Source organism: Lissotriton vulgaris, chromosome 1_1 (assembly GCF_964263255.1).
Source record: "Lissotriton vulgaris chromosome 1_1, aLisVul1.2, whole genome shotgun sequence".
Lineage (NCBI taxonomy): Eukaryota > Metazoa > Chordata > Amphibia > Caudata > Salamandridae > Lissotriton > Lissotriton vulgaris.
Window position 1 is genome coordinate 2,066,366,851 of NC_141685.1, and position 13,440 is coordinate 2,066,380,290.

The window sequence follows — 13,440 nt, forward strand, 5'->3', positions numbered from 1 at the left end:
ATAGTGAAAACCAACTTCATCAACATCCTGAAGCTCAGCTCTGACAAGACGGAAGTATTCGTCTTTGGAAACAGAAACTCTTTATTGTATTTTACCTGGGGGGCGACAGAGCTTGTACCAACACTCACCGGCCTTGTCAAAATCCTGGGAATCATCCTCGATGACAATTTCAACATGAAAGCACAATCAACACAATGAGTTCCTCCTCCTTCTACACCCTATGCAAGCTACGAAAGATGTTCAAATGGCTACCCTAAAACACCAAGCGTACTGTCACGCAAGCACTCATCACAAGCAGACTTGGCAAAGGCATGCCAATTTAAGGTAGGATCTCCAAACAGCTCCTACACAGACTCATGACCATCCAGAACACTGCTGCAAGACTCAGCCTCAACCTTCAACGTCGTACCCACATCTCAGCACACCTCAGAAAGCTCCACTGGATCCTCATCCACAAACATAGCCCATTCAACCTCCTGACGCACACATACAAAGCACTGCAGACCAATGGATCAGCATACCTGAACAGCGGAATACACTTTCGCCATCCTGCTAAGCACAAATGCTCAGCATCACCCCCATTAAACACAAACACCCTCACTCACAAAAGCATTACAGGAGGATGCTCACTTTCTCACATCACACCTTAGACCTGAAACAACCTCCTAGAGCACATCAGAGCCTCCTCCTCACCTCTTGAGTTATGCAAGAAGCTAAAGACCTCGCTCTTAGGCTAACTCTGTGGGCCTCATGCCTACACACCTGCACGAATGCCTGGATACCCTCATGGCAGATTAGTACGCTATAGAAGCCCACATAACATTGTACATCATTTGGTGTGTTAGCAAAATCACTAGTAGTAGGGGCAGAATATAAATTACGCCGGATCACGAAAGGGTGAATCTTGTACTACAAAATTTGCTCTAAATGCTGGGAGAAGGTTGGAGGAAAATGTCCTAATCTCCTACATTAAGAGTAAGCAAGAGCATTAAAGTGGACTGGCTATACATATTTTGTTGAGGAGGTGCTGACTGGTGAAAAAATATATCATTATATATTGGCAAGCGATTTAATTTCTGCCCACTGCATGAAGAAACATAGGAGTTATGGTGTAAGCACATCAGATTAATCAATTCACACTTAACACTTGTGTTCAATTACAATCCAAAATTAGCAAATTGTATATATCATTCTCCTTTCGGGAATGATACAATGGTCATTCACAAATATTCATGATTGCCTAGTTCTACTTCTTACACAATTGCATTTTATGAATTTCGTATTTTCTATTTTGAATATAACTCTCAAATAAGTAATTCATTTTCAGGAACATAAAACTGCTACTATCATCCAACAATCTCAACAAATATGAAACACACAAATAACTATACACTGATGAATATGACAGGGGCAACATGAATATAGTAGCTGTGTACCGTGGTTATTTTCTCCAATAAAACTAGTTGTAAAATATATGTGTATCTCATTAGCATTTTCCTCAAATTACTGGATAGGACAATAATAGATACAACAGTCAATTTATTGTATTGCAGATATAGGTCAGAAGCAGTACATTTAACGCAGCCTGCATTGAACAATAGGTATACACACACCAGGCAAATTAGTCCAACTGAAGCCAAATAAATTCTAATCAAATCAATGTTACTTTGCACCCAGCCATCACAGCATATATTTCAAGTACATATGTTATATAACACAACACTTGTTCAAAAATCCTCTTAGTGGAAATGTCTTTTCTGTTTTCACGTATCTTTTAATATTCTTAATTTTCTAAACTTCCGTCATGAAATAAAATTAATTCAATGTAATTTATTGCCGCTGACGTGTGTTGTTCCTACTGGGACTACTTTAAGGCATTTGTTTAATACTATTGCATTATTTTCTCCATACTTGTAATGCAACACAATTCCAAGTTAATTACAAGTTTTGTTCAGCTTTGACTGAATCAGTCTACATATGAGTTGCTTGTTACCACCAGCAAGTGTATGCACGGTTTCACCCCACCAGAAACCAGGAGAGTTCGTTAATAGATTGAAAGAATTTTGATTCGTGATAGAAGTTTAGAAAATTAAGAAGAATATAAGGTATATGGAAACGGAAAGACATTCTGACTCAGAGTATTTTTCAACAAGTATCATGTTAAATAACATTTGGACTTGAAATATAATAATACTTTAATGGCTGGGTGGAACGTACATCGAATTGATTTGTAAATCTGTTCCTTTGTCACACGGTGGGGTTTTATAATGGCTGGTCCCCTAATAATTGTGCCAGCATTGGACACAGAGTACAAAGATAGAATGCGGGGTCAAAGAGCATGAGCTGCTACTGTAAATCATTTGGTGAGAGACATTCAATTTAATGCTCAGAATCCATAATCTGGTGTAAGGAGATTGACTTCAAGTGCATTTTGAATTTGATTTACATTTGTTTTGTATGCACAAACACATGCTTATCATAAAAAAAAAATAGTACTTACAATATTCTTTAAGTGTTTCAACAAAATAGTCAGCTTTTGATTTTCATGAGATATTAGTAACTGGACACATGGGTACTTCAGAGATGATGTGTAGCCTTAAAAAAAGCAGGAGTGATCCATGGTTAGTTAAACAAAGTAGCCTTTTGTATACCTTTTACTTGTCTCTTGCCTTCTGTGTCAATAAGTACACATATAGCAACAGCTAAAGTAATGAGTAATGGAACTTAGTGCCATTGCCCCACAACCTATATCACAAATCGAAGGCCAAAATATAAAAAACTATACAAACATTATAAAAAGTGATCAGTTGATTGATATTTGAGTTCACACATTAGCTAAAAGATATACAGCACTTGTGCCTCCTATTTATAGAAAGAAGTACCATTATGTCAAATAATTAGTGAGAGAGGCCGAAGTGTGCAAAATCATAGTATGCATTAGTGCATTCAAGTGACATGGCGACGTAAGGCTTTACTTCGAAACAACCACATTGCACCCAGAAATGTAGAGATGGAAATAACTAAAACTGGGCGAGAGTGCGATCTAAGGATGTGTAAAGCCTCTTGGTGGGTACGTACTCCGAGTAGTCTGAATGCCAGTGAAAGCCAGCTGTGGCAAGGTGATTTGTAGCCTGGTCAGACAAACAATACATGAGAGATACTCTCTTTTGCAAGATTGCAGGTGGGACAACAGGTGGCGCCTCTGCCAACCCATTCAGAAGTGAACATGCTTAATGGTTCAGTCCCTATACAAAACTATGGAAGGGAGCGGTCACCAGATTCCAAAATGGCATAAACCCCCTTGCGGAATTAATGTCCTTGTATTTGCTGGTCAATCTAGAGCTGGCAGCTCTCCGTGATTCCTCAGCCATCACTTGTGCCCAACATTTCTTTTACAGTGCAGCCTTAGTTATGGAAAAAATTATGGCTGGGAAATTCCATAAGTCGTGCACCACCCCTGGGACCCCCAAATCACTAAACAATGGATACAAGGGAGTGCAAGGTGGAAGGGAAATAGGACTCCAAAGGAATTTACTGTCAGATTTTATCAAAAACTCATATATAGATTACCCCCACAGTTCTGCACCATAGGAAACTGAGCCCAAAGCCTTTGCCTCATAGATCTTCAAAGCTGGCTGGATGGGTTTAGTGTGCGACATGGAGCGTTCCTTAAGTAGCAGCATCGAAATCTGCTTGAGTTTAGTGGACTTTACTTATATGGAGATACCAGGATATGCCCTCTGCAAATGTAACCCCTACATACTTAAAAGAGTCCACCCTCTCAAGTAGATTACCCTCTAGAAATAACCTACCCTTGTAGGTTGATATTTTAGATCTACAAAGGCAACCTAAAGGCTGCAGCTGCTGATCAAAACTGTTTTCCAGTAAATTAACACAAAGTGAAAGACCTGATCAATAGTTGAAACCCTACAACGGAAGCCTGCTTGGAATGGCCTTAAAACGTCACTTTCACCCATCCAGTCTAGGATTCTATTAAGACAATGACCAAAGATTTTTTTTAATACAATCTATGAGACTTATTGGTATGTAATTAGAGGATATGGAATGGTCGCCTCTTTTTATGCATAGGTACAACTATGGCTGCATTCCAGGAATCAGGGATGGGTGCCCCTACCACTATAGCATAAACCAGAGTTAAAATATAATGAGACAAGGCCACTGTATCAAATAAAAATATGTCTGGGGGGATGCCATCTGGACCAGTCGTACGACCACATGTGGCGGTATTAACCCCTTCGACGCTCATGACGAGCTCAGCTCGTCATGAGTTATGCCTGTCATACGCTCATCACGAGCTGAGCTTGTCATGAACCGCGGGTTTTTTAAAGCTTCAGCGCACAGCGGGAAAACGGTCCGCGCGCATTGTGTTAAGGGACTGGACAATATCAGCCATATCGAACAAGGGGTTAGATTCAGTGTCCCTCTGAACAACGGTGCGAACTGTTGTCGCTGAGATACAAATAGAATCACCAGAGTAGAGTTTGTGAAAGTCGTGGACTCAATCAGCAGCAGTGATATCGTTAGGGAAATCTGTTGCAACTACAGAGCATCTCCGTGAGACCTGTGACCAGAATTTAGAAAGTTCACTGGCTGAACATGTGTCCATTATAGGCACCGACCTCTTTTCATCCCAATTTGTTTTGACTGGGCAATGGCCTTTTTGTATTTCTTTCTGGGAACTGGGATACTTGACATGTCTTTGTTTTTTATATCTATAACTAAGGAGGAATTTGTTAAACTACATTCTCTGTTGTACCAGGAATTATGTTTGCCTACTTTCTTCCGAATGCATGCGCTCGGAATGGTAAAGTGCGAAAGAATTCTCTCAAAGAGTACCCCATGCAGAACCACCACTTTGTTGGGAGAACTAAGATAGACCTCGCCAATACGGGTGAGAACAGTGCAGTGGTCCTCTTGGATAGCAACCAAGATTTCTGGGCATGCAACAATCTGTTTCCATTTTAAGTGACGGTTTTCTGTAGACAAGGTGACTTCCTTGGTGAAAGAGAGAGGGCAAGGTTCTGAGGGGATGAGCTCACAAAAAGCTAGGAAAATAGCAGATAGAGGACTGTGAAAGCTTTTGCAGTCAATAACTGCTGGCCATTCAATCAATAACTGCTGGCCTATTAATTTGTTTAGATCAGCCATTTCAGCGTGCCATGTTTTAGAGGCTGGATGAATTATTAGAGATCAAGATTTAAACTCTGCACACATACAAATAACCTGATGGCCGAGGAATTATGAGGTTCTTTCGGGTATGTTTTCAATAATTATAGGTAGTATAATGCTTCTATTTACTATCTGCTCTCATCAGTTGGAAAACAGCAGCCCGGGAGCCACTTTGTACATGGGAAGGGTGGTAGGATAGTCCTTTTTTGGTCATACCAGGCTGTGAAAGGCCACTGGGGCATTCCCTGGTACCCCTTAGTGCTGGAAGGGATGGGCAGGTGGGGGCTGGACTGTGCTTCAGTCTCTTTCCCTCTACAGCCCTGGTTTGAGTGGGTGCAGATACACACATAGTAAAATCGTCTCTAGTGTTTGCTGACTAAATAAGTTCAAGTCTGGAAACATCAGATATCTCGCCTTTACAACAGCAGTTCACTGCAGGGACACCGCACCAAGCAACATGTATGCCTGGATCTAGGTTTCAAGTACTGCTGAGGGTACTTACCAGCATCAAACGAGGACTGCTGTGGGGACGTCTCATCTTTGGATTCATCAAGGAAAAACTGAAGAACGTATTCATTCTAAAATAAAAAAAATAATCACAGCATTATTCCAGAGGTCAGAATATGTTTGAAAGAAACTGACTTTGCTGTAGTGCAGCTGCAAGTTGAGAGACAAATTTCCTTTGCAGGCTAACTAACCTCTGAGGCATGTCCACCCTATAAAGAATGCCATTACCATCGTTTCCCAGACTCTGAGATGTGTACCAAAATGTGCTAACAATAGAGCATCACTTGACACTCTTCAGTAGGGTGAAAATGATGTTAAAAGATAAAATCATGTGTTTGCAAGAATCAGAAAAGGGTGATGGACGAACTAGTCTATGGATCCGGAGAAATAGATTCAAAATGGCAGATTAATACTAACTAAGCGGACTGTGATGACAACAACACACCCTGACTCTAACATACTGCTAGATAAAATGGCTGACAGGAGCAACATTTTTAATATCATTAATATCCTGCATCAAACCTAACGGATATGTTTATCATTCAATTTTACTTAAACAACACTGGCACTGGGAGTTCTCATGTGAATATTGCATGCTGTCCTCCCTGGTCTTGAACACCGCATACAAAGATATCCTTTGTCCAAAAACAGATGTGCTCGAGGTGAAGAGTGTGTGCTCTTTCTCAGAACTACGCTACAGCTGGAAGTGGATTTTAGTGTTGGTCTCCAGCATTCAGAAGCAAAGTTTGTAACTTGGTAACGTCCGTCAATTGGCACTGAAAATCATTAGCTGTAGAAAGTCAGCACAACGTGCCCAGTGAATTGGCATCGCTTGTCTACCATTCAATAAGACAAGCACTAAAAAGAGTAACATACAGGCAGCTCTCGAGCATGTCTCTCTTTCCCCGTCACATACCAACCCTCTTAAATGCAGATTTTAATTTGAAACACCCGCTACTGATTTTGAGCTCGAAATGACTTAGGGTATCCGAAAGCGACAGAGCAAGTCACGCACATACAACAGGACATCTGCTACGTCTTTCTATTGTTTACGGTAGGACTATACAGAGTACATTCCTTTATGTTCATGTAGAACGGTTTCTAAATCCGAAAATGATCTTTTTTTCTCTGATCTGTTTAGCCCTCACAAATACAGAAGGCAGTCCTGTGTTGTCTCGCCATTAATCAAGACATAGCCCTGTGAGGTCACTGATCTCCCTGTAGCTCTGGACAAACATGAAAGGAAAACAAGTAAACTGTCCGCGCCTCTTTTTAGCTCTTTTTACCGCTTCTACCGCTCTTTTTACCCCCCTGCACTAGCGCGCGGATTTAGCGCAACGCTTGGTGTTTTCACCGATTTTGGGTGAAGACATTATTTTACCATTATTTTTTATTTTAATACTGGATTGCACTCACCCTGCTTAGCGCTGCCTCCTCAGAGGGTCCGGACGATTTCAGGGCTGTTCGAACTGGGGCACGGGTGGAGCTTTTGCGGCGGCCATCTTGGGTAGGGCGAGCCTCCCTTGTGGGCGAGAGGCACTGGTATAAAAACAGTAAAGGGACTAACCTGCATGAATACTGCTAATATCGCCTGAGGCTTGAGCCGGGCAGTCACTCTTTTCTCTTGCTGTTATTTTTTAAAAAACTTATTCTGAGCACTTGCCCCTTGTGTCCTCTTCCCCCTGCAGTAGCGCGCGGATTTAGCGCGACGCTTGGTGTTTTCACCGATTTTGGGTGAAGACATTATTTTACCATTATTCTTTATTTTAATACTGAATTGCACTCACCCTGCTTAGCACTGCCTCCTCAGAGGGTCCGGCCGATTTCAGGGCTGTTTGACCTGGGGCATGGGCGGAGCTTTTGCGGTGGCCATCTTGGGTAGGGCGAGCCTCTCTTGTGGGCGAGAGGCACTGGTATAAAAACAAACGGCCATGACTCCGCGCAGCGGACGCGTTCAGCGGACGCGCCGTACTCGCGCCAGAGTCAAGCCAGAGTCCAGCCCGTCTGCGCCCGTCCGCCCACTGGCCGGGCGCAGGGCTAAGAACCCTGCTGGGACCAATAAAGGGAGCTATAGTAGACAGGAACTGTTAGCCCTAAATTCGGACTGCGGCTGTGACCTACATAAATTAGATCCCTCAGACTGGACAGGCCCGGTGAGTTGTCAGAATTGCCACTGTACCTTCTCGTGGTCTCAGGTCTCCGCCCTCTTAATACCCCATTATACCCTAAAGGCAGGCTTAATCAATGCTAGATCTTTGCCAAAGCATGCCCAGCATATTCAGGACCTTCTAGTCAATGACAACTTAGACTGCCTCTTTATCACTGAGACTTGGCTTAAACCCTGGTGTACCCCTGATTTGGTACATGCCCTACCTCCAGGGTATGGTATCCAAAGGGTTGACAGAAGAAACGAATAACGGGGGGGAGGAGTGGCCATCATATATAGAGATACTCTTAGCTGCTCGGTGATAGAACTCCATGAGTTGAATGATGCGGAAGGGATGGGTTTTTGTCTTAAAATTCATGATAACTTCTCCTTTGCTGGGGCACTGATTGACCGCCCACCTGGACCATGCACAGGTTTTTTGGGGAGTATTGGTGATGCGCTAAGTCCACTGATACTTAGATACTCTAATTTTACTACGTTGGGAGATATAAATATTCACTTAGAGTCCACAATGGAAGCATCTACTGCCTCTTTTAGGGAAACCATGGATGTATTGGGTCTCACAATCTGTGACACCCAAGCCACCCACGAGGCCGGACACACAATAGATTGCATTGCCACTAATCTAGATACGTTAACAACAGACCGCCCGAAACCCCAAACGTGGACGGACCACGCATTAATACCCTTCTCGTTCCCCCTGGAGTCTAATAGAAAGAACAAACATGCAGAAGAACACAATCAGGCCAGACAAGATGATTGGAAAGCTATTATGACCCACCCAGAACTAATTACAATGGCTAGAGAATGCAGACCAAAGCTAGTAGGATCTCCAAATTCAAACACCTTTAGGGCTTGGATGAATGAACTGAAAAGTATGGCCGGACAGGGAAGAAGTAAAATTAGACCCGGGGAAAAGAAGATGTCTGTCCCCTGGTTCGACCGAGAACTCAAAAACAAACAGGGGGAGCTACGAAGAGCTGAACGTAGCTGGCGAAACAATTATCGCAGTATAGAACGTGGTAAATACAAAAAAATTAAGAGTGCATATCACTCACTAATCAAACAGGCAAAAATGAAGTATTTTACGTCAGAAATAGAAAAAGCTAATAGCAAACATAAAGCGATTTTTAAAATTGTGAATGATTTTAACAAACCTAAATGCCTAATGCAGGACATTCCGCCCTCACAAATGCTCTGTGACTCTATCGCTGACTTCTTTGAAGAAAAGGTTCAGGATCTGACAAAGGACTTCAAGGTCCCTATACCTGGTTCAAGGAATGAGGATGACAATACCAGGCAGGAAGTAACCCAGTTTACAGCCTTTCGTGCCATTAGTCTGGAGGAGACTAAGCGTGCAATATTGGCAACTAAATCAGGATTACCATTTGACCCGTGCCCCATTAGACTTCTGCACCACATTGCAGAAATTGTCAACCCAGTAATAAATGACATTCTCAATAATTCACTGCCTACGGCCAATGTCCCCCCAGAGTGGAAACTGGCAGCATTCAAACCTTTGCAAAAAAAACAGCTCCCTGACCCCACTACACTATCAAACCTACGTCTCATTTCACTACTTCCGGCACTGTGTAAAATCACAGTCGATAGTAAATAAACAGCTTACACGCTTTCTGGAAGATAGTGAAGCATGGCACCCTAATCTAGCAGGTTTCAGGACTCAACATTCCATAGAATCAGCTCTCCTGTTCACTACTGAAACTATCCGCTCAGCCCTAGACCAGGGTAAGAAGGCCGTGCTGATATTATTAGATCTATCAGCGGCCTTCAACACGGTCTCACATGTTATCCTAGACCGGCTAATAACATCTGGCATCACAGGCATAGCCCTTGAGTGTATAAAGAACTTTCTTAGTGACAGGAGACAAGTGGTGACCTTGGGGGAATTCCATTCCAGTAAGAAACCACTGTCGACGGGAGTACCCCAGGGTTCCAGCCTGAGTCCGACTTTGTTCAATGTCTACACCGCACCCCTAATAAAGTTGATATCGTCATTTGGCATAGACGTAATAGCATATGCCGATGACACACAGCCTATCCTGGTAATGGATAAAGATAATCAGGTATGGGAAGAGAAACTCAAATGTTGCCTAACAGCCACTTTTGATTGGATGCGGAGAAACCACCTAAAATGCAATACAGGCAAAACTTAGATCATGGCTATAGGCCCAAAAAATGATTTCATTCCCAGACTATGGTGGCCCGAGAAGGCAGAAATACCGCCTCACACCACCATCTCAGCCTGTAACCTTGGGGTACACTTTGACGCCGACCTATCCTTCAAACAACAGGCGTCTAAAGTAGCAGGCACCTGTTTTGGGGTGATAAAGGGGCTCAGGAAGTTCTTTGACTTGCTGTCCTTTGAAGCGAGGAAAACAGTTACGGTTGCATTAGTGACATCACGTATTGATTATTGCAACAGCCTGTATGCTGGCACCAATAAAGTGGTCACCCATAAACTCCAGATGGTACAGCATGCTGCAGCAAGGCTGGTTTTAAAATGGCCGAGAAAATCTTCAGCAACCAAAGCCCTTAACGTATTACATTGGTTGCCTATAACAAAAAGGGTCCTGTACAAAGTGCTGATAATCACCTTTCGAGCTGTCCACAACCTAGGCCCTCTATACCTAAGGAAAAAAATTTGTGCCAACCTACTGACCGTCCCAGGGTTTAGACTTAAAACCCGTGGGGGAAAATCCCTGGCGGTATTAGGTGCAAAAGCATGGAATGCCCTTCCTCCACACCTAAAAGCACTGGACAAGGAATCAGAATTCCGTAAACTACTAAAAACATGGATATACAACCTTCAAGACATAACTGCCAGAGCACTAGTGTGATTCCGGTCCTGGTCCTGGTCACCTCAAGCAGTAAGGCAACATTGACATCAGGTTGACCATACATGGGCGCCGAGATGCTCCTTGGAGCGATTGTAGCGCGGTATAAATGGGCTATTACATTACATTACTTCCCAGTAGAAAGCTGAAATAGTGATTAGCATTTCTCCTGTTATCCTCAGCTTAACAATTTGACTGGGAGCAAGTGGGTGCTTAATTAGGTATTCCCCTAGCCTTGCCCTCCTTTTCCTTCCACACACTTTTAGGTTAAAGGGTAACTTTCCATTCCAAACCTCTTTCTTCCTTGGGGTTTGGCAGAATTACTTGTGGGATGTATGAACTAGCTTTGGGATGTGTCACTTTCATAAATGGAGATTGAGCACTTTCTTGGTGGTGTTACACGTTGGTAACATGCCTTCTCATGCTTTTCAGCTAGAATTAAGATGTTCTTTTATCCCTCTCTTCTACCCAAGGTTGTTGCAAGGACTGCCCGAACGTGGAAGCTAAGAAATATATGAGAGGCCTGGTGCTGCATTGGCTCGCTGACCCTCCTGACCAAGAATGGCTCTTATTAGGGGACCAAACAACATAGCATGCAGTTGTGCAATGGCCACCGGGGTGTTCAGTAGTTTCTCTCTTGGTGAGGACGATATGAGAAGACCAGTGAGACAGGGTGTTGGAGGCTGGCTTAGTATATGGTGCAAGTGAAGCACCTTGCACTAATTCAGAAAACCCTTATGGTGAATTTAGGACTCTTAGACAACCATAGAAAGCTCTCTAAGTGGTAGCTGTGGGGAGCAGCCTTCAGGCTTAGTCCAGAAGGAGTATTAAGCAGCTTGTTTTACCAGATCTGATCATAGGGTGTAGAATAAATGAAAAAGAACCACACAGTGTATTTATAAAAATATGTCTATTTATTATGCAACACTCACTAACACATTGGTTTATCTCCTACCCAGAGATAGCAAAACAAATACACACAATACTTGAACTGGAAACTGGTATTAGGCACAATACACGTTGGTCTCGTGGGGGAGACCAAACCCATTCTAAGAAAGTGGAATGTGAACTGTGACCAAAGTCGGGACTTGGACCAGGAGACTCAGAAGAGCTGAGGACACAAGGAACCACCCCAGGTAAGTACCCAGGAACCCCAAGGAGGGTGGAAACACAGCTGCGCATGCAATAAAAGTCAACAGGAAAGTCGTGGCTACAGTTTTGAAAAAGGGCCCTGAAGAGACCCCATGGAAGAAAGAAGGTTGGAGAGTCACCCCACCCATGGATACCACAGGAACCAGTATACCTACACCAGGGAAGCTAGGTGCATAGGTGAGAAGTTACGTCAGTAACCGCCGAAGACCACAATGTAGGAGGTCAGAAAAGATGCCGCTGGTGAAGACCGTGCAAGAGTCCGGTGGAATCCAAGGGTGGATTCTTAAAGAGAAGTATCTGCAAGCAGAGTGGACAGAGTCCTTGCCAACCTGAGGTGAACAGGAGGCACGGAAGGGCAATGACCACTGATGAAGGAAGATGCAGGAGTGATGAAAGTGACCTTGTCATTGCAGCTGTGGGAAACAGGCAATGCTGAGGAGACCATGAGCCATTCATGAGCTGGCCCACATCAGAAGTTGAGAACCAGGAGGTCGGTGTCCAGCAGCAACACCAACAAGACTTGGCAGCAACAACAAATGTGGAAAACAATGATGGAGCTACGCTGGGCCCGGCAAGGTCCAAGGGACTCACCAAGTGTAGGAGAATCAGAGCAGGCCCGAATAAGCAGGGGGCCAACTGAAGCAAGAGAAAACCTTTGAGAGGACCTACAGGCCAAAGGCACCGGAGTCAAAGAGGACCTCGAACAGCTCATCAAAGATGAAGGCCCACGGTGTAAAGGATGAGGGGAGGACAAGGATCTTGGTAGGAATAGAGGCTGGAGCTTCTTGTAGACTGAAGACCTCTGGAGTACATAGCCAACAAGTCTTGGCAACGGCAAGTCGATACGGTGCACAGGGTTTTGGTCCCAGCAGTTCCAAAGTGGAATACTTACCTCAAAATTGCAGAGAGGATAGGTCAAGCCTCAATGGAGTTACAGAACCACCCTCTGTGTTACTGAGCCATTTGAAGTCCGTGGCACATCAGGAGCAGCAGACGGTTAGCTATGTTGCGGTTCCTTCAGATGCAGGGGAGTGATTCCTTCAGTCCAAGGGAGATTACTTTGGGTGTCCTTGATGACCACAGGTCTGTTGAAGATCCTTGAAGTAGCACCAACACAGATTGTTAAACGTATCTAGGGCTCTAGTGTAATTTTCCCAATTCATGCCCTTATATAGGTGTAACTTATCATATCCTTATATAGGCATAAGAATCATAACCATATTTAGGCACAGTCAATGCAGTCCAAATACGGCATGGCTACTTCCACTAAGCTCCTAGGGTACAATGAGTTCTTGAAGACAACCAGCCTTCAGCAGTACGGGACTTCCCCCTGCTTCAGTATTGATTTGTCCCAGAACTCCTGGAGCGTGTAAAGAACTTCGAGTTCTTAGTGACGTTATTATGTCCACCCTTACGTCAAACTCTCGGCACCTTCCAGGTATAAATATACCCACATCTGCCCTAGCAAACACACGGTGGTTTGGAGCAGATCGACTAACTACTTGCCCGACGCCCTGCTGTAGCGAGTTCCGAAGGAAGCCGACCCTTCATCTGACGCACTGAGAGAGA

General features: G+C 43.7%; 1 protein-coding gene across 1 annotated transcript in view; it reads right to left on the minus strand.

Moving 5' to 3' along the window:
- Window positions 1–13,440, minus strand: part of PIK3C2G (phosphatidylinositol-4-phosphate 3-kinase catalytic subunit type 2 gamma) — a 1,914,223-nt gene that overhangs the window by 79,492 nt on the left and 1,821,291 nt on the right. Inside the window, exons 30-31 of the mRNA XM_086920790.1 lie at window positions 5,693–5,768; window positions 2,501–2,595 (exon numbers count right to left, since the gene is read on the minus strand). Coding sequence (XP_086776916.1) covers window positions 2,501–2,595; window positions 5,693–5,768 — 171 coding nt within the window. The remainder of the gene's footprint in view (window positions 1–2,500; window positions 2,596–5,692; window positions 5,769–13,440) is intronic.